The sequence below is a fragment of the Kogia breviceps genome, chromosome 19 (genome assembly GCF_026419965.1).
Source record: "Kogia breviceps isolate mKogBre1 chromosome 19, mKogBre1 haplotype 1, whole genome shotgun sequence".
NCBI classification, from domain to species: Eukaryota; Metazoa; Chordata; class Mammalia; order Artiodactyla; family Physeteridae; genus Kogia; species Kogia breviceps.
This window is the reverse complement of record NC_081328.1, coordinates 40,513,106-40,533,277: the sequence shown is the minus strand read 5'-3', so window position 1 is coordinate 40,533,277 and position 20,172 is coordinate 40,513,106. Positions and strand designations below refer to the sequence as shown.

The 20,172-nt window shown below is 42.2% G+C and overlaps 1 protein-coding gene across 10 annotated transcripts in view; it reads left to right on the top strand.

Annotated features, from left to right (window-relative positions):
- Nucleotides 1-18,234, top strand: part of GPATCH8 (G-patch domain containing 8) — a 98,888-nt gene extending 80,654 nt beyond the window's left edge. For 5 of the 10 annotated variants that reach the window (XM_059046462.2, XM_059046465.2, XM_059046464.2 and 2 more), the window contains 4 exons: nucleotides 2,752-2,902; nucleotides 6,611-6,660; nucleotides 7,807-7,937; nucleotides 12,075-18,234. In XM_059046462.2, the coding sequence (XP_058902445.1) occupies nucleotides 2,752-2,902; nucleotides 6,611-6,660; nucleotides 7,807-7,937; nucleotides 12,075-15,978 (4,236 nt within the window). In that variant the 3' untranslated portion in view covers nucleotides 15,979-18,234. The remainder of the gene's footprint in view (nucleotides 1-2,751; nucleotides 2,903-6,610; nucleotides 6,661-7,806; nucleotides 7,938-12,074) is intronic. The other 5 variants (XM_067021905.1, XM_067021906.1, XM_067021908.1 and 2 more) reach the window with 2 other exon arrangements.
- Nucleotides 18,235-20,172: the final 1,938 nt, after the last annotated feature.

The following is a 20,172-nucleotide window of genomic DNA, read 5'->3' as shown; positions in this document are numbered from 1 at the left end:
TTTGTCTAAACTTTGTCTAATACTTCCGAATTGAAGTATTTTCTGAGAAATTCTTTGGTGATAGAAGGAATGATCATTTTTGGACTTCACATGAACTTTATTCAAGTTTGAAGTACTTTCCATTTGAAGTTTCACTATTGACTGGTCAGATTTTTTTTGCCTCTCGATGCATTTGATCCTCCGTATGCTTGGCACATGTAACATCAGGACAGTAAGCACACCAAAGCCAATTGAACCTCTGGGAAGCCACTGCAGATCTGATGAAATGTAACTGTATTCCTTTTTCAAGGAACTGCAACTTTGATATTCAGTGCAGGTGTTGTGGGGGGCGGTGCTGAAGTAAAAACAAAATTAAGGCAAGGTGAGAAAAGATAATTCTAGGGCTAAAATAAAAAGAAAAGGACCTTTCTAAGAAGTGAAATCACTAAGATCAGATACCAATGAAGATATTTCATAGGTGCTGTATATTTTGGGTGTTTATAGAATGTTTATACTTAGAAAACCATGAATTAATTATTGTAAAGAGGTGAAACAGGTTAGGAAAATCATAAAGTATTTATGAATCCCAAAGCTTCATAAATGTTGACTTAAATAGCACAGTTCACTTCTGAAGAGATTATTCTTTGAGAAGCAAAAGCAAATGTGAAGAGAGGAATGTATCTCAGAACTAAAGCATATTGTAGTTGTATTTTAATAACCTGTATCAGAGAGGTGAAAATTTTAGGTTCAGTGATACTTTGTACCACTGTGGATGCCATTTTCTTCGGGATTGTTTTGTCTAATAAGAGAATTGATTGATATCATTTGGCCAGTCTTCCAACAACTGAGCATGATTTGAGCCTTTTCACCTGTTAAATCTTATATACCCACCACCTCTGCTTTTGTTGAGAATAGATTCCTTACACCCTGCTATCACAACCTAGTTAACCTTGGAAAACTCTGCATCTGTTTAGGGAGGCTGTCTGCTTTTGTGAGCCGAGGTAACCCTAAACAGACCCTTTGGGAGCTAAGGTTGCTGGTAAACCCTGTATTCTCATACTATGTATTTCTAACTCTGTTCTTGATCTTGGCACACAATTCCAAAGTGAATAAAAATGATACTACCTTATTTATGTTTTGTAGCTTTCAACAGGTTTTCTGCTTCTGTACACATGCATTCATCACAGTGATGCACTGTGGCAGAGATTCTGGGATGAGGCTGTATGTTCTATTGTAGTCTGAAAAGTTAAAGCAACTTAAGGAATAATGATAAGTTTGTGAGTGACAGTACTGAAAAGAGAATTCTGAACTAGGATGCTGCTGTTCCCTTTGCTTTGGACCTAAGCAACTCTTAGGAATTATGCTCCTTCAGATTTTACCTAGAGGGCAAATCTTTGCCTCCAGATATGATCTCTAGAGGATTATGTAGCTATACTTAAAACTTGTTATCCACAAAACCACAGTGGTATACCATTTCACACCTACTCAGATGGCTAAAATGAAAAAGACACAGTGCCGGAGAAGATACGGAGAAATTGGAACTCTCCTACGCTGCTAGTGGGGTTGTAAAGAGGCTCAGCCCCTCTGGAAAACAGTTTGACAGTTCCTCAAAATGTTAAATATAGAGCTACCACATGACCAACACATATTTAAGAGAAATGAAAATATATCCACACAAAAACTTGTACAAGATTGTTCACAGCAGCACTATTCATCATAGCCAAAAAGTGGAAGCAACTGAAATATCCATCAACTGATGGATAGATACACAAAATGTGGTACAGCTATACAATGGAATGTTATTCAGCAATAAGATAGAATGACTTACTGATAAATACAACATGCACAAATCTTGAAAATATGCTAAGTGGAAGAAGCCAGTCACAAAAGATCCTTATGTTGTATGATTTTATTTATATGAAAAGTTTAGAATAAGCAAATCTATAGATCATATAGTTCAGGTTTCCAGGGACTGGGTAGAAAGGGGCAATGAGGAATGAATGCTCATGGATGGGTTTTCCTTGGGGGATAATGGAAATATTCTAAAATTAGATAGTGCTGATGGTTGCACAACTCTGGAAATATGCTAAACCCACTAAATTTTATACTTTAAATGGGTGAATTTTATGATATATGAATTACATATCAATAAAATTATTTTTTAAAACTTCATTATCAAACTTAAATTTTGGTAGTGATGATGGAGACTTCATATATTGAATACATGGTGTGTGTGTGTGTGTGTGTGTGAAAAATACCTTAAAGCAGTATACACCTGGTGCTATTAAAGGATATAACATACTTTTAAGGCTTTTTGCTGTATTTCTGAACATAAAGCAAATATAACTGATTTTATGACGAATTAATTTGATATTAACCAAATGATATTGTCATTGTGTTTCAGAGTAATTGAGCACAAATGCTATTGCCATAAATGACTATTAGAACTACTGTTACCTAGCCAAAAGAATGTATACTTCTCTTTTTCCCCTCTGATTTTTTTTAGTATCTGTAATCATCATTAGTGAAGTTTAGTTTTCTGTTACCAAACATTTGGTTTTCTCTGTTACTGAATAAAACTCATTTTCATCACTTACTGATATGCATGTGCTAAAAGAAGCATTTACACCTCATGCCCAGTAACTTGGATTTCCTTAACCTTTCAACTATAATATTTTTTCTGTGAGTAGTTTAACGCTGAGGCTTTCTGTGTTCTCTACTGGTCTTTTCCCTCCCTCATCACATGGCGATGTTCTGGCTGGTCTCATCCAGAGGCATCAAACACTGAGACTTGAAGTGGGTAACCTGGCCAAGCAACTACAGCATGACTACTCCAGTTTTGGAGGGGAAAGGAGTTCCTCATTAATGTTATGTCATTGGAGAGAGGCAGGAAACAGTGGGAAGAAGAGGCCATGGATTTTGGGTATGTGGGGTTGTTGACATAATGGAAAGGTAGTAGTTGAGTTCAGAAAGGGCTGGATCATGTTTAGGCAGAAAAACAGATTGAGTTGCAAGCAACCACTGCTTCTTTGATCACCATTTTCCATCTCTGTTCATAACCAACAAATAATACGTAAAAATATGTATGTGTTCCCTTTCCCAGTAACTGATTTTAAAACTGAAACCAGTTTGATAAATGTTTATTGAACATCTCTTATGTGCCATAGACAATGGTGTGTGCATTGCAGGGTTAGTTATAAAGGAAAACTGAGAACAATCTCTGGGAGAGTGAGATTGCTATCTGGTGAGAAAAAGAAATCACAGATAATCTGACCCTGAAGAGACAGAATTAGGTTCCTCTTTAGAATTGAGTAAATATTAGAACATAAGATTTTTAGTGGCAATAGAAAATACTCTCTGCCTGTTTTCTGATGGCTGAAATTCCCTTCACATGGAAACAATGTTTTTATTCTTTAAATTGCAGTAATAGATTTCAAATACTTGAGAAAGATAATAGATTTATTCCTAGTAAAGTATACTCAATCAAATATATGCCTCTAACATCAAATTTTGTTGTGATTCGAGAGAGAACAGTAGCATCAAAAAATATAAAAAGTATTTTATTAGACTGAGATCCTTGTTATCTTTTGTTGATAGGGAAAACTGTCTCATTCATTCCCAGCTCAAACACAGTGCCACTTCTTGCTGTTGACACTCCACATTATTGATAATGTGGACAAATATATCACCTACTCTGAAAGCCTGGTAAGATTTACCAGATTCTCATTTCTCTGGTTTAATTTGTTTGCAGATGGATAGTGGAGCAGGATTTTGTGTCTGGAATAGATATTTTTCTGCCAACACAGTGCTATTTAGCTGGTTTTAAGAACTAGAATGTCATTTACATTTGAAGTGGTCTTTAGCCCAACTGTGGATGGGTATTTCAAGTGCTGGGTTATTTGTTAAGTTCTTCCCTCTACTGGTCTTTTGGGAAATTTAATAGAAACCCCAGCTACCATGTGAGTGAAAATCAGTGAGAAATTATGTTCTCTGCCACAAATGTATACTTTTTTGGAAATATGCTATTCATTTTTCAGGAAAACAAGATCTTCAAACCCTTTCATTATGAATGGGGTTTGGTCTCCTTTTCCCTTGAATCAAATGTTTTTCAGCTAAAAATGTGTTATGTGGCTTAAATTTATATTAATAAGCATTAATAAATAAGCAAATTTATTAGTAACTCTTCAGAAAGCATACTTTATAACTTTCAGAGATAAGAACATAGTAGCTTTGGAGTCACCTTAAATGATTAATTATATCCATTCAGATTAGACTGCGTGCTAGTTTAGAGTCTAACTTGAATTTGTGTGTATGGAATTTGCTCAGCCTTTGAAAATAGTTTTTGGATTGATGACACATCTGTACTTTTTGGTCTCTTTACTTGAACTCTTCTCTGACAGTCAGTCTCTTTGACAGTCAGTTATGTTGCTCCCCTATTCTTGCCTTGAAAAAGCTATCTAAAGTTGAGTTCCTCTTCAGAATTTAAGTGGAAAGTAAAAAGTACAGGTCACACACAGAATTTCATACGGGTATTCAGTGGCATATGAGCCAAGCTTGGTAGCCTTTTGGAATAAAATAGGCAACTGGAAAATCTGATTCTGAATTGAGGGCCTTGTACCTTTATGAAAATTACTTTTTAGATGGGAAATTGAGAAGTTTCTAGTATCTTTTTTGCCATTGGCCCAATTCTGTTCAGGAGTAAGGGGTTTCAATTTCTCAGCTTTTTGGTTCTCCAAGGAATGAGACTTCCGGGAATTCCCTCATGATCCAGTAGCTAGGACTTGGATGTTTTCACTGCCAGTGCCTGGGTTCAGTCCCTGGTTGGGGAACTAAGATCCTGCATGCCATGCAGCGTGGCCAAAAAAAAAAAAGAGACTTCCTTACTGTATGAGAGTAATAACTAGGAAAAACATTATTTACTTTGAATATGTCCCTAGTAAATATTGATATATGAAAATATTTCATATCAAACTTTCCTACAGGTGGTAACGAAGATTTGTCAAAAATCAAGGATCCAGTGTTTAAGCCAAATTATTTACCAGATGAGTTCTGTAGCCTTGGCACTGCTCCTTATGCTGAAGGGTTGATTATAAAGATAAGCCATAGTCCCTGCCCCAAATAAAGGGGAGGGGGCATTATTGAACAGTTTGGACATACTAAATGCTTTACTTGTATTTATTTTGACACTTAATCTCGTAAATCTATTGCTAGATAGCCCTGTTTTTCTAATGAGGGAATTGCAGCTCAGAGGTGAAACCACTTGGCCAGTAATTAATGGATTTGAACCCAAGTCTTTCTCACTCTGAAATTTTACACAAACTGCCCTTCTGAAAGACAGGAATAAGTGTAGTCAGGCTAAATATGATGATTGCTAGATCAGTGCTATAACAAAGTGCTAATAAGACAGTTCACAAAGAAGAAAAATCCTATCTTATGTGAGGGATCAGTAGAGACTTTATGAGGGGAATTTAGTTTGACCCTGAGAAGAAAGGAGAGACTTGGAGTTAGGAATCCATTTTTATCATCAGAACACCCTTATCTGAGAGAGACCCCAAATATACATTTTGGGTTTGGAAGAGTTGCCAAGCCCTGTCTTTAAGGTTTGGGTTAGAATTCTAGGGTTCCCAATTCTATTTTTAAGACCCTAGTCTTAACTGTAAAGTTTGTAAAGGTGATACAGGAGTGTTTGCTACACCTTATATAGGACCACGATTTGAAGTTGTTCTATTGACATCATCCCGTTTTCTTCCCTCCCTACCTGGTGGGAATTTGAGATAGGGTGTCTTCAGGCTGATGTGGAAGTAGTTCTATCCCTTCAACTTCAAATTTGTACCAGGTGGCTGCTGAATGATTGGAAATCATTGACTTAGCTTGGAGACTCCAGACTTTGATAAAATGTTCATTCTTTTAGACAGTGTCCTGTAGTTTGGGAAATAACTCCTAAAAGTGTAAGAGGGAAGGGAATGACTGGGCATGGGGAGATTTTCCAGGTTTATGAGGTGGCTAGAGAAAAGACAGCAGAAATGAGAAAAACATATCATTCTATTTAAATCTTGGCTAGAGAGCCTGTTAAGTGTTTAGGGAAGGAAAAAGCTAGGTTTGTGGCCTAAAATAATCATGCAATAGTCCTCTTTCTCTCTGCCCCATTCTCCTTGGAAGGAGGAAATTAGAGTTGATATTTATTTAAAATAGTTGCTCCTCCATCTTGAAGTGATTTTTATAAAAATCTTAATTTTGAGCTGCCAGCCTCAGTAAAACAATTTTGCCATCTCTTGGTTACTTGAACGCCCCCAAAATAAAGGTAAATGAAAATAAGACTAACTGCTTTTAGACTACAGTGGTCTTTCCTAAAGTTCTGTAACCATTTTTCCTAAAGGAATGGAGATGGTTCCATTTATCTAGAAGGGGTTATTACTGTGTCAGTCTGTGTGTATGTACACATACATGTTTTGTATTAGGTGCTTCCCTTCTCCCCAACCCTTTTAGAGTTGATGGCTTTATCCCTGATTGTTCAGTATAATAGTTTGCACATTCAGTAAGAGAGCTTGTGTAGTAATGCTTGCTTTATTTTTTTTTTTCTCTTCCATTCTTGTTTTATTTTTTACTTTTTTTTGTGATGTGACATTTTCAGCTGATGTATTGAAAGCAAATCCTTCTAATTTGGGAGCCCAGATCACAAGAGTGAGTTTTTCTACTAGTGTCTTTAGCTGTGTATCTTTTTTTGTGTGTGTCTTTCTACCCTTTTCCCCTCCCAATTCAAAAAGATTCAAAACACATTTCATAAATAATAGATAAGAAAATTCCTCTGTCTGTTGAACATCATGCCTTTCAAACAAAGCAATGTCCACTTTATGTTGGGTCAGATTCCTTTTCCCAATGCTATTGTAAAAGCATAGGTTAATATATGTGTTTTGGTTTGTTTGCTTTTATATTATCTAGTATGTTGAAAATAATTTTAGTTATGTCTTCATTGCAGATAGATATGTCTGGAGTCTGTCATCAGTGTGTCATAACGTTGTTGTTTTTGTTTTGTTTTAAGGAAAATTATATATAGTAGCTTCTGAGAATAAAAGACCCATTCTTTTATCAGGATTTTAAGTAATACTCTGACTTGTCTCTACTCTCCCATCTCATTCCCTGGATGTTCCTCTCAGGGCCATGAAGGAATGAAAAGCCACACATATTACTCTCTAATTTCAGCAGACTGACCAGATGAAAGTGGTCAGACTGGTGAGCTCTGAACATGCAAGCATTGGAAGATGGTTTGTTTGATTAGTTAGCAAGAAAATGGTTCATGATGAAAAGAATAGCACCTTTTTATGGTGAAATAAAAGTACGCTTTCTATTAGTCTGAATGATTCAGATAACCTCCCCAGGTAAGCTGTACATTGCTTTTTAAGATCTTATACCTGGGTAATTTTCTATACTAGCTTAACCCCTTTCTGTTCTCTTTGGCTTGTGTTATTACAATTTAACTCATGTTCTATTTGTCTAGTTTTGCATCCTGGAAGAGCAGGTGATTAAATAGTCCCTTTTCTTTTCTCCTAGTGTTCTTTTCTCCTAATGTTGCTTGTTGCTTCTGAAATTATTTAATTTTGCCCAGTAAAGCAAATGGTATGCTGTCCTAATTATGAATGCAGATACTCCAAGTGCTTTACCCAAAGTAATCAGCCATTGTGTTTTCAATTACTATAAGAGAGTATAACACTGTATTCTACACTAGCACTATAACCATTGATTATGGGTAAATATTCTGAAAGCCTTGCTTTCAGGATCCCCAAGTTATTCTAAATCACCCACTCCCTGTTCCTTTCTTTTGTTACCCAGAGATTGAAAGATCTCAAGCAGAGAGAGTTTGCTCGAAATGTTTCTTCAAGATCCCGCAAAGATGAGAAGAAGCAGGAGAAAGCCCTACGGCGGCTCCACGAGTTGGCAGAGCAAAGAAAACAAGCTGAATGGTGAGGACATTTTCTCTCTGAGGAGTCTACAAATAATTATAACCCTTAAGATTTAAGAATTATAATCCTGTTTTTAAAAATTGAGGTATAGGGCTTCCCTGGTGGCGCAGTGGTTGAGAGTCCGCCTGCCAGTGCAGGGGACACGGGTTCGTGCCCTGGTCTGGGAAGATCCCACATGCCATGGAGTGGCTGGGCCCGTGAGCCATGGCCGCTGGGCCTGCGCGTCCAGAGTCTGTGCTCCGCAACGGGAGAGGCCACAACAGTGAGAGGCCTGCGTACTGCAAAAAAAAAAAAAAAAAAAAAAAAAAAAAAATGAGGTATAATTGACATACAATCCTTCAGTTTTTAATAGATCCTTCTTTCAAACTAAAAGCATATCTATACTTGGAGTATAACATATTAAGAATATGCACTCCTGAGGCAGTATCCTATGATCTTTGTGACCTTAGTTATCTGAGCTCTTTGCCTCAGTTTCCTTATCTGTAAGTTGAAATGATAACAATTTATTCCTTATAGTTGTTGTGAGAAGTCATTAAGTTGTTATATCAAAATGCTTATAAAACAGTTCCTAGCACATAGAAGATGCTCAGTAAATCAGTAAATTATGCAACAATTATTATTCCCATTCTCCAACTTTTTCTTTTTCTTTTTTTTTTTTGGCTGCCCTGCATGGCTTGTGGGATGTCAGTTCCCTGACCAGGGATTGAACCCTGGGCCACAGCAGTGAAAGTGCCAGATCCTAACCCCGCTAGACCAGGGAACTCCCCTCCAGTATTATTATGTAGAAAAGCATATACATCACAGTATTCTACTGGGGCACAGATTCAAGTGTTGTAACTGCCTTTTAAGTACTATAGAGTAGAGTTAGTACTAAACGTTAAAACCTAGGAAATTCTATCCATTTATTTCTCTGCAGATTCCTGCCTTCTTTGTTGTTTTTTTTGTTTGTTTGTTTTTCTTTGTGGTACGCGGGCCTCTCACTGCTGTGGCCTCTCCCGTTGCGGGGCACAGGCTCCGGACGCGCAGGCTCAGCGGCCATGGCTCATGGGCCCAGCTGCTCCGCGGCCCGTGGGATCCTCCCGGACCGGGGCACAAACCCGTGTCCCCTGCATCGGCAGGCAGACTCTCAACCACTGCGCCACCAGGGAAGCCCGATTCCTGCCTTCTTGAGTGTTGTTTTTAATGTTCCTTCATGGTTCTTGATGATAAATTTGGGGCTGGTGTTTAGCCTTAGGTGGAATTTATCCCACCTAGGGCTGAATTTCCAAGTGACTAGACTTTGGGGATCCAGTCTTTGAGCATCTGAGAATTCATGAGGTTTGTGCCTCAATCCAAAGGACTTACGTCCCTTTGTTTGTTTTTAATGGCTGGCCAGTAACAAAGGAGGAACTGATTACAGTGGAAGGAGAAACTGTGATTGTGGCTTTTAAAACTTTACAGCCAAGTTGGGGCCAGAGTTTTCAAGATGATAGACTTCCTGGATTTTTGTCTCTGGATCCTTTTACTTATTTACTTCTCTTGTGTTTTGGAGGAAGGAGGAAGGGAAAGAACACGTATAGTGTAAGTTTTAAAACAGAATTAACCCATGAGCTCTAATGTTGAGTTAAAATGCCTATTAAACTGGTTCTGATTCCTTCTTTGGCAGCTCTTTATGTAATAAACACATTCCTCTTGGACTTGTAGCAAGGGTACCTCCTTAAAAATATATATACTGCCTCGGACTTCCCTGGTGGCACAGTGGTTAAGAATCCGCTTGCCAATGCAGGAGACACGGGTTCGAGCCCTGGTCCGGGAAGATCCCACATGCCGTGGAGCAACGAAGCCTGTGTGCCACAACTACTGAACCTGCGCTCTAGAGCCCACAAACCACAACTACTGAAGCCCGCGCGCCTAGAGCTCGTGCTCCACAACAAGAGAAGCCACCGCAGTGAGAAGCCTGCGCATCGCAATGAAGAGTAGCCCCCACTCGCCGCAACCAGAGGAAAGCCCTTGCATTGCAATGAAGACCCAACGCAGCCAAAAATAAATAAATAAATTTATTTATTTAAAAAATAAAATATTAAATATATATATTCCAGACCACTTTCTAGTTCTGGACATATTTTATTTTATTTATTTTTTTATAAATTTATTTTATTTTTGGCTGCATTGGGTCTTCATTGCTGCGCATGGGCTTTTCTCTGGTTGCGGCGAACAGGGGCTACTCTTCATTGCGGTGTGCGGGCTTCTCACTGTAGTGGCTTCTCTTGTTGTGGAGCACGGGCTCTAGGCGCGCGGGCTTCAGTAGCTGTGGCACGCAGGCTCAGTAGTTGTGGCGCATGGGCTTAGTTACTCCACCGCATGTGGGATCTTCCCGGACCAGGGCTGCTCGAACCCATGTCCCCTGCATTGGCAGGCGGATTCTTAACCACTGTGCCACCAGGGAAGCCCTGGGACATATTCTAATATATGTTTTTCTTCGGTAGTGAATGTTTTTTTTTTTAATTAATTAATTAATTAATTAATTTATTTATCTATTTATCTATCTATCTATCTATCTATCACGCTGTGCAGCATTAGTTCTGTTTTAGAAATAAACAGTTAAAAGATGACCAGGTAATCTCTTGGGAGAATAAAAGAAGGTTTTGACCCATCATCAGGTCTTTCATTGTCCTAGGAGTAATGTGTGACCCCATAGTGTTATTGAAGTAGCGTGGCAAAGACTAAACAGAAGGTCAAAATAAATTTTTTAAAATTCAATTTGAGGGTTTCTTTACCATGGTATAGGTTTTGTGACACAGTGAGAGTATCTCTTGCTACCCAAATCTTGTGGGTTCCATCCTGCAATAACAAGAGTTCAGACAGCAAAGGGGATAACATATTATCCATATATATTTGGTCCCTGAGTTTAGGGTAGCTAGTCGCTAGGGTTTAGATTAAAAGGACTTCATCCAAATAATTCTCTTCAGTTCTTGAGTTTGGCTTGAGAGATACCTGTGTACTCCACACACTGTAAAAATTTCAGACGTGACAGGAGTTTAAAACACTGGCTTTGAGGTTCCTTGGTGCTTCTGTTTTCAAAGCTGAGAAGGTCCTTGGTAGAATTATGATCATTGTATGGAATGCCCAGAAAGTATCACAAAACCAAAGCTAATGCTTGGGCATGGTGCCAGGAGATAGGCACAGACTCTTAGTTTCTATAACATGTACTAACCTAACCGCAAACCATCATAGTGTAGCACAGTGGAGGTTTCTGACTGTGTTCAACTCAGGGAATAGGCATGTTTTTAAAAATTGAAATTTGAAAGCACAGAAGAAATTGAGGGGGTTTTTTTGTTTTGTTTTTTAGCTGTTTGAAATACAGTTGATCCTTGAACAACGTGGAGGTTAGGGGTGCCAGTGACCCCCAGCCCCCACACACACGCACCCACACAGTCAAAGATTTGTGTATAACTTTGTAGTCAACCCTCCTTATTTGTGGTTCCACATCCATGGATTCAACCAACCGCAGATTGTGTGATATGTATTTATTGAAAAAAAAAATCTGTGCATAAGTGGGCCCTCGCAGTTCAAACCTGCAAACCTGTATTCAAGGGTGAACTGTGCAGCCTTTGTGAATAGATGTTCAGCCATATGTTTGATAACATACTGATTGGTAGGATGATACAATAAGAATTGAGAACGGATACAGGACAGGTGGCCTGTACCAGACGGTAATGATAGTGTATTCAAATTGAGAGATAAACCTCAGTTTTTATATTTTAGACAGCTAAGGAAGAAACAGCAGTAACTGGCTATCCTTGCAAATGTAGCTTGGTAGATTAGTAGTGTGAGACTTTGCCTAACCTCACTGAGGAAGTTCCTTTTGTTAGCACAGGGCTGGGAAATGACCACCACTCAGTGTCTTGAAGATCTGCCTGTGATGAATGGTCAAACATAAGAGATTAGTATCATATAAGAAGTATGAGGCACTTCCCTGGTGGTCCAGTGGTTAAGACTCCATGCTTCCACTACAGGGGGTGCAGATTTGATCCCTGGTCAGGGAACTAAGATCCTACATGCTGTGTGGGGAGGCCAAAAAAAAAAAAAAAGAAGAAGTATGAAATGTTCCCTAAACCTGTTTTTTTTTGTTTTTCATTTTTCTAAACGATTGTGTAGTGCACCTGGAAGTGGTCCCATGTTCAGACCAACCACAGTGGCTGTAGATGAAGAAGGTGGAGATGATGATAAAGAAGAATCAGCGACAAACAGTGGCACAAGTGCCACTGCCACTTGTGGCCTGGGATCTGAATTCTCCACAGATAAAGGAGGCCCTTTCACTGCAGTACAAATCACTAATACCACTGGACTGGCACAGTCTCCTGGGCTAGCCTCTCAAGGCGTCAGCTTTGGTATTAAAAATAATCTGGGGACCCCACTGCAAAAATTGGGAGTGTCATTTTCCTTTGCCAAAAAGGCTCCTGTCAAACTCGAATCAATAGCATCAGTTTTCAAGGACCATGCAGAGGAAGGGACCTCTGAAGATGGAACAAAAGCTGATGAGAAGGGTACAGACCAAGGACTGCAGAAGGTGGGAGACTCCGATGGTAGCAGTAATCTCGATGGTAAAAAAGAGGATGAAGACCCTCAGGACGGAGGGTCCCTTGCCTCAACGTTATCTAAGTTAAAAAGAATGAAGCGAGAAGAAGGAGCTGGGGCTACAGAGCCAGAGTATTACCACTACATCCCCCCAGCACACTGCAAAGTAAAACCTAATTTTCCTTTCCTACTCTTTATGAGAGCCAGTGAACAAATGGAAGGTGATAATAGTACACATCCAAAGAATGCCCTAGACAGCAAAAAAAGTAGTTCTCCCAAGCCTAAAGGCTGCATCAAGGTGGCAGCAAGCCAAGGAGCAGAAAAGACAGTTGGTGAAATCTCTGAACAGCAGATGGAAACCAGTGTGGCTGAGCCCTCAGAACCTGAAAGCAAAGCTGAGACAAAGAAGGCCTCAGGAGGGGATGTAAGTGAGCATAGTTTAGAGAGTCAGAGTCAGAAGGATTCAGAGATCCAAATGTGTGAGTCTAATCCTCCTAAAGAAATCTCTCAGGCCACTCCAGCAGGGAAAGAAAGCCAGGAGGGACCCAAACATCCTACTGGTCCCTTCTTTCCAGTTTTAAGCAAAGATGAAAGCACTGCCCTCCAGTGGCCATCAGAACTATTAATTTTCACGAAGGCAGAACCCTCCATTTCTTACAGTTGTAATCCTTTGTACTTTGACTTCAAGCTTTCAAGGAACAAAGATGCCAGAGCTAAAGGGACAGAAAAACCAAAGGATATAGGAGGCTCCTCAAAGGACCATCTTCAAAGCCTTGATCCTAGTGAGCCAAATAAAAGCAAAGAGGAGGGAGAGAATGTAGAACATTCTTCAGGAGGCAAAATAGATGCACCTGCTTCAGGGTCTGCCTGTAGCGGCCTGAATAAGCAGGAGCCTGGGGGTAGCCATGGGTCAGAGACAGAAGACACAGGGAGAAGCCTTCCTAGCAAGAAAGAACGATCTGGGAAGTCCCACCGACACAAAAAGAAGAAGAAACACAAAAAATCCAGCAAACACAAACGGAAACACAAGCCTGACCCAGAAGAGAAAAGCTCTAAGGCAGAGTCTGGGGAGAAGTCTAAGAAGCGCAAGAAGCGAAAACGAAAGAAGAATAAGTCATCAGCCCCAGCAGATTCTGAACGGGGGCCCAAACCAGAACCCCCTGGTAGTGGTAGCCCTGCACCACCAAGAAGACGGCGGCGAGCCCAAGATGATTCCCAGCGGAGATCCATTCCAACTGAAGAAGGGAGCAGTGGCAAGAAGGATGAAGGTGGAGGCGGTGGCAGCTCCCAAGATCATGGTGGGAGGAAACACAAAGGTGAAACTCCAACTTCATCCTGCCAGCAAAGAGCTAGCAGCAAACGGAGCAGCCGATCCAGCCATCGAAGTCGACCCAGTAGTGGAGATGAGGATAGTGATGATGCTTCATCACGCCGGCTGCACCAGAAGTCTCCATCCCAGTACAGTGAGGAGGAGGAGGAGGAAGAGGAGGAAGAAGAGTCGGGCAGTGAGCATTCCCGTAGCCGCTCACGGTCTGGCCGGCACCATTCCTCTCGCCGTTCCTCCCGGCGTTCTTACTCAAGTAGCTCAGATGCTTCTTCAGACCAGAGCTGCTATAGTAGACAACACAGTTACTCTGATGACAGCTATAGTGACTATAGTGACCGATCACGAAGGCACTCCAAGCGCTCCCACGACTCTGATGACTCAGACTATACCAGTTCCAAGCACCGGTCCAAGCGGCACAAATACTCATCTTCTGATGATGACTATAGCCTCAGTTGCAGCCAGTCCCGAAGCCGATCTCGGAGTCATACTAGGGAGCGCTCAAGATCCAGGGGCCGCAGCCACAGCAGCAGTTGTAGTCGCAGCCGGAGCAAACGGAGAAGCCGCAGCACCACAGCCCACAGCTGGCAGCGGAGTCGAAGCTATAGCCGGGACCGCAGCTGCAGCACCAGGAGCCCTTCGCAGAGATCAGGCTCCAGGAAGGGATCATGGGGTCACGAGAGCCCTGAGGAGAGGCGTTCTGGTCGTCGAGACTTCATTCGTTCTAAAATCTACCGCTCCCAGTCTCCCCACTATTTCCGATCAGGCCGGGGAGAAGGTTCCGGGGAGAAGAAGAAAGAAGATGGCAGAGGAGATGATGGTAAAGGGATAGGCCCACCCTCCCAGAACAGCAACACTGGCCCAGGAAGAGGGTCAGAAGGTGACTGCAGCCCTGAAGACAAGAACTCTGTCACTGCCAAACTGCTACTGGAGAAGATCCAGTCAAGGAAAGTGGAGAGGAAACCCAGTGTGAGTGAGGAGGTGCTGGCCACCCCTAATAAAGCCGGGCTCAAGCTCAAGGACCCTCCACAAGGTTATTTTGGGCCCAAGCTCCCTCCTTCTCTTGGCAATAAGCCTGTCCTTCCACTGATAGGGAAGCTCCCAGCTAACCGAAAGCCCAACACCAAGAAATGTGAAGAGTCTGGCTTAGAAAGGGGGGAAGAGCAAGAGCAGTCAGAGACAGAAGAAGGACCTCCAGGGAATAGTGATGCCCCATTTGGACATCAGTTCTCCTCAGAGGAAACAGCTGGCCCCTTCTCAGACCCACCCCCAGAAGAGCCAAAGTCTGAAGAAGCTACTGCTGATCACCCTGTGGCTCAGTTAGGCACCCCAGTGCACTCTGACTGCTATCCTGGGGACCCATCCATCTCCCATAACTACCTCCCTGACCCCAGTGATGGGGACACCCTCGAGTCCCTGGATAGTGGCAGTCAACCAGGCCCTGTGGAATCCAGCTTGCTGCCTATAGCGTCAGACCTTGAGCACTTCCCCAGTTATGCACCTCCTAGTGGGGAGCCTAGTATTGAGTCAGCTGATGGGGTTGAGGATGCTTCCCTAGCCCCACTGGAAAGCCAGCCCATCACCTTCACTCCCGAGGAGATGGAGAAGTACAGCAAGCTCCAGCAGGCCGCGCAGCAACACATCCAGCAGCAGCTTCTGGCCAAGCAAGTAAAGGCCTTTCCCGCCTCGGCTGCCCTGGCCCCAGCCACTCCAGCCTTGCAGCCCATCCACATTCAGCAGCCGGCCACAGCCTCTGCCACCTCCATCACAACTGTTCAGCATGCCATCCTACAACATCACGCCGCAGCAGCTGCTGCCGCCATTGGCATTCACCCCCACCCTCATCCCCAGCCACTTGCCCAAGTACATCATATTCCCCAGCCCCACCTGACCCCCATTTCCTTGTCTCATCTCACTCACTCAATCATCCCTGGCCATCCTGCCACGTTTCTAGCTAGCCATCCCATCCATATCATTCCCGCCTCAGCCATCCATCCTGGGCCCTTTACCTTCCACCCTGTTCCACATGCTGCCCTCTACCCTACCCTACTTGCCCCCCGGCCTGCTGCAGCAGCTGCCACTGCCCTCCACCTTCACCCACTACTTCACCCCATCTTCTCAGGTCAGGACCTGCAGCACCCCCCCAGCCATGGAACATGAGTTGGGGGATAGGAGCCCAGGTAGGGCCAGGGAAGGTGACCCATAAATCTTCCCTTGGGGTGATGAGCCATTAATACCAGCAAGTAGAAGCTGGAATGGGCAGTGTCTGACAGCCAAAGAATTGAGTTTTGGCTTGCAGGGGTGGTTTTAGATTTGAGGTTTGCTTTGGGTTTACTATCAGGGATTTTTTTTCCCTTTTCCCCTTTCTGTTTGTCCCTCCCTCTCCTGTGTTTCTAAGCTTGGGAACACCAGTAAGTGCTACCCACCCCTCTTTGGCAACATCTCCAAACTGTTGAGTTTAGATACTCCCCTCCTCTCTCTACTTTCTATCCTCTGCACTTGTCTATAAATTTTAAAACATTTTCCTCCTCTCTGGCTGGCGGGCTTTCCATCTGGTCCTGCCTTATCAGTGTCTTTGACCTTGGTGACCTTATTTATCCCGGGTGAAGTGGAAAGGGAGTCTGACCTGGAACCAGGTGCCACTCAGGCTGTCATTTGATCCACTTCGCACACAAACAGCCACACATTTGGCACTGTTGTCTTCGTGTCCCTCATCCCAAAAGAGACATCTGCATATCCCAGAAAAGAAGATCCTATCATGAATTGAAGCTATGCGGAACATAGAGTCACCCATGTGCTTCCCCAGAGAGGAGCTCATGTGTCTGAAGGGTGTATTTTCTTCTGTCATGTTGATGTTTCCTTCTTAATTTATAGGATTTTTTAATGTAAAAAATTGCACTGAACTCAACGTAAATGCTGCTTTTTGTAGCTCATATAAAAAAGGTTCCATATTTGTAGTATACTGCAATAATATTTTTTACATCCAGCTCTTTAAGTGATCCTTGTTCTGGTGGCTTTGTGTAAATATGTTTGCCCTAGTTGAATTAAGAAACTTTAAAGGTTATAAAATGAAAACAAAAAAATAAAGTATTTGTTTTCTGCTAGATGCAAAAATGACTAAGCATGTATATTTTATCAAGCTCATGTATTTTTTGAAGTTATGAACTATAAAAATGTTAAAACAGAAAAAGGAAGGTTGTTTAACATTGTTTGCAGAGACAAAATTTGCAGTAAGTGGTGCCCCCAGCACTAGAATTTTTGAACTAATGGGCAGCAGTCAGCTGGGGGTGTCAGAGGGATACTCAGTTACGACAGAGTCTCCCTCACGTGCTTTGCTGTTTTATACAGAGAAACAGGTGTGCCCCACAGAGGAGGAGAGAGAGATTCAAGAGCTTTATTCTCTGGAAGCGGTGAGATTCAGTATGATTGTCCTGGGGGATTCCTGGGTTTCATGGGTGCCTGTCCCAGGCAGTCCATTTGCCTTCCTAGTACTTAGCCCCCTCTGACAAAATTTTTTAATGTGCCTTTTGGGTTGGCTAGAAACTGAAATAGAAGTAGACTGGAGGATTATAGAGTTGGGACAGTTTTTCCTCCTCCACTTACTGGGAGGTGAGCACATTTATAGATTCTGCAGATTGTTTTGCTTCATAGTTTCCATGCCTTCTACCCAGCTTAGTTTAAGCAGTAAAGATACCTTTTTTTCTTTTCTCCCATGACACTTATCAGGGGAAGTACCACCTCAATTCCTCTTCCTCCTCTTGCGTTTCACCCGGCTCTCAGACCTAGTTAATACACTGACCCAAAGGTGTTTATACTGTAGGTCTCATCTTTGGTGTAGTTAGTACTTCCCTGTTTGGCATATCCCTGCCAATTCCTGTGGCTAGAATTGGTTGGGTGGTCACCTGACAGGAAAAACAAGCCCTTCTTATGTGGGCCAGGGCTCTGTTCTGCCTTTCTTCTTCAATTTCCAAAAGAGAAAGGCTTTGAGTTTATGACAAGCAAGTGCTGGGCAAACAAGACTCTTGACAGAGCCTTCTGCCTGTTCAGTGCTCCTCATCTGATTCAGAAGCATCACTTTTTTGATAACTAGCACTGGAAAATGAAATCATCTGTTTGAAGTGAAGGGACTCATTTTTCTTTGCTTTCAGCCATGTAAATATTTAAATAATACAGTATTAACATTTTTGTGCTGCTTCCCATTAGCTTGTAGATTGAGCCATACTCTGGCTGCCTCTCTGCCTTCCTGGAGGCAGTTTCCTTTAATTTCCAGAATAGTGATTTTAAAACAAACAAATAATAACCTATCCTTACTTACAAGCATAACAGATTGTATTTAACTTTATCACATATGATAGAGATATATATGCTGTAAAATTAGGGAAAGGAACTTTCTAATAAACCAATGATTTGTGGAAACTTGGAGTCTGTCGTGATTGTTGCCCCATCCACTGACGTGGGGAAGGGATGGAGGGAGTTATGGTTTACAAATAACATCTTGTTTGAAGTGATCATAGATTCTTATGAACCATATGATGTTTAGACTGTGCTTCTCAAAGCTCAGCCTGCCCAAGTAGAGGGGAAAGCTTATGCTGTGAGAGGAAGTAATGGTTAAGTTTCTCTCCGTCTTAGGTAGGTGTCTTGGAATGTGCACCTCCTTTCCACCCTTTGCCTTGCTGAGCGGCATGGCATGCGGGGTCCTAGTTACCCGACCAGGGATTGAACCCATGCCCCCTGCGGTGGAAGCGAGGAGTCATAACCACTGGACCACCAGGGAATTCCCCTAGATTCTCTTCTATTTCTATCCTTTTGCTCATTTTAGATGTACAATCTGTGTGTAGTAGAATGTTGGCAAATAGGTGCTCACTAAATGTGTTTGGAATTTGTAGCTTTGATATTTGGGATTTTGGATGGACTTCAGGGCAATGAGATGAGTCACCTGCCTGGCCTTTGCCCTCCAGATGGAGTTTTGTATACCAAAACCAGTCCTGAATTATTCTCCTCAACCCTTTAATACCACTACAGTGCTTGAGAGCTACCTGGTAAAAGGAAGTATGTCCTAATTGTTACTGAGCAGATAAAAGCCTTTATCTACTCTTCTGTATGGAAAAGTCTCAAAAGGCAGGGAAAGTTCAGCATCGAAAGCTAACCATAGATCTGTAGTGATAAATTAGTTTCCTTTCTTCCTCAAACTTTCAGGAAGGAACAGTACACCATCTATTTCTTTCCTATTCTCATACAGCTGTGTTCTCCCCTTGACAAAAGAGAAGCTATTCAACTTGAACCTTGGGTTGGATGCTCAGATCTATTTCTCTAAAATAGAAAAATCCCTGCCCCCAAATAAAAGATGAAAATGGAAAGTGGGAATTCCCGGGAGGTCCATTGTTTAGGACTAGGCGCTTTCACTGTGGTGGCCCAGGTTCAGTCCCTGGTCAGGGAACTAAAATTCCACAAGCCACGTGGCACGGCCAAAAACATTAAAGAATGAATGAAAAGTGATTTTCTGAGCAGGCAAGGTGTCAGCAAAAGATGCAGACTGACGTGTATAGAGAGTATGCTGTGTGAAGGTATGTGCAGCTGCCTGATTCCAATAGGGGTTCTTCTGTCTGCCTCAGCTGCCTGGGCTTGCAACATGGAAGTACTCCCTCTTCAACACTCTCAGTGACTAATTCAGGCCTTGTGAACCCTTTCCATTCTTGTTTGCCAGGGATACCCTCACCTCCCCCTTATCTCCTGTCTGAATTATTGGCAGCATTTTCCTGGCTGGCCTCCCTGACTCTAGGATCTAAGTCCGTGTCCCATGTAAGCTTACTGGCTTTTCAGAATCAGAGTGCAGTTCAGGGCTTCCCTGGTGGCGCAGTGGTTGAGAGTCCGCCTGCCGATGCAGGGGACACGGGTTCGTGCCCTGGTCCGGGAGGATCCCACATGCTGCGGAGAGGCTGGGCCTGTGAGCCATGGCCTCGGAGCCTGCGCTCTGCAACGGGAGAGGCCACAACAGTAAGAGGCCCGCGTACCGCAAAAAAAAGAGTGCAGTTCATTTTGTACTCATTGCTTCCCAGTAAGATTGTAAACTCTGAGAGGGAGGGACTGATTCTTATACTTCCTTTTTTCGCTTATTCCCTTAGAGTGTTTTATATAGAGCTGAACACATAGTAAACATTTTGATTATGTGTTCAAGTAAGATAAAAGCAAAGTAAAATACCATTAGCAACAGGATTAGGCATCAGGATTTAGCAAGGAAACATCAAAGATGAAGATTTTTCTGTATATCCTCCACATTGCCAAGCTCAGTGCCAGGCACATAGTAAAAGTTCAATAATTTTTGACTTTATGAAGCCGTAGCATTCGTTGAGAAAT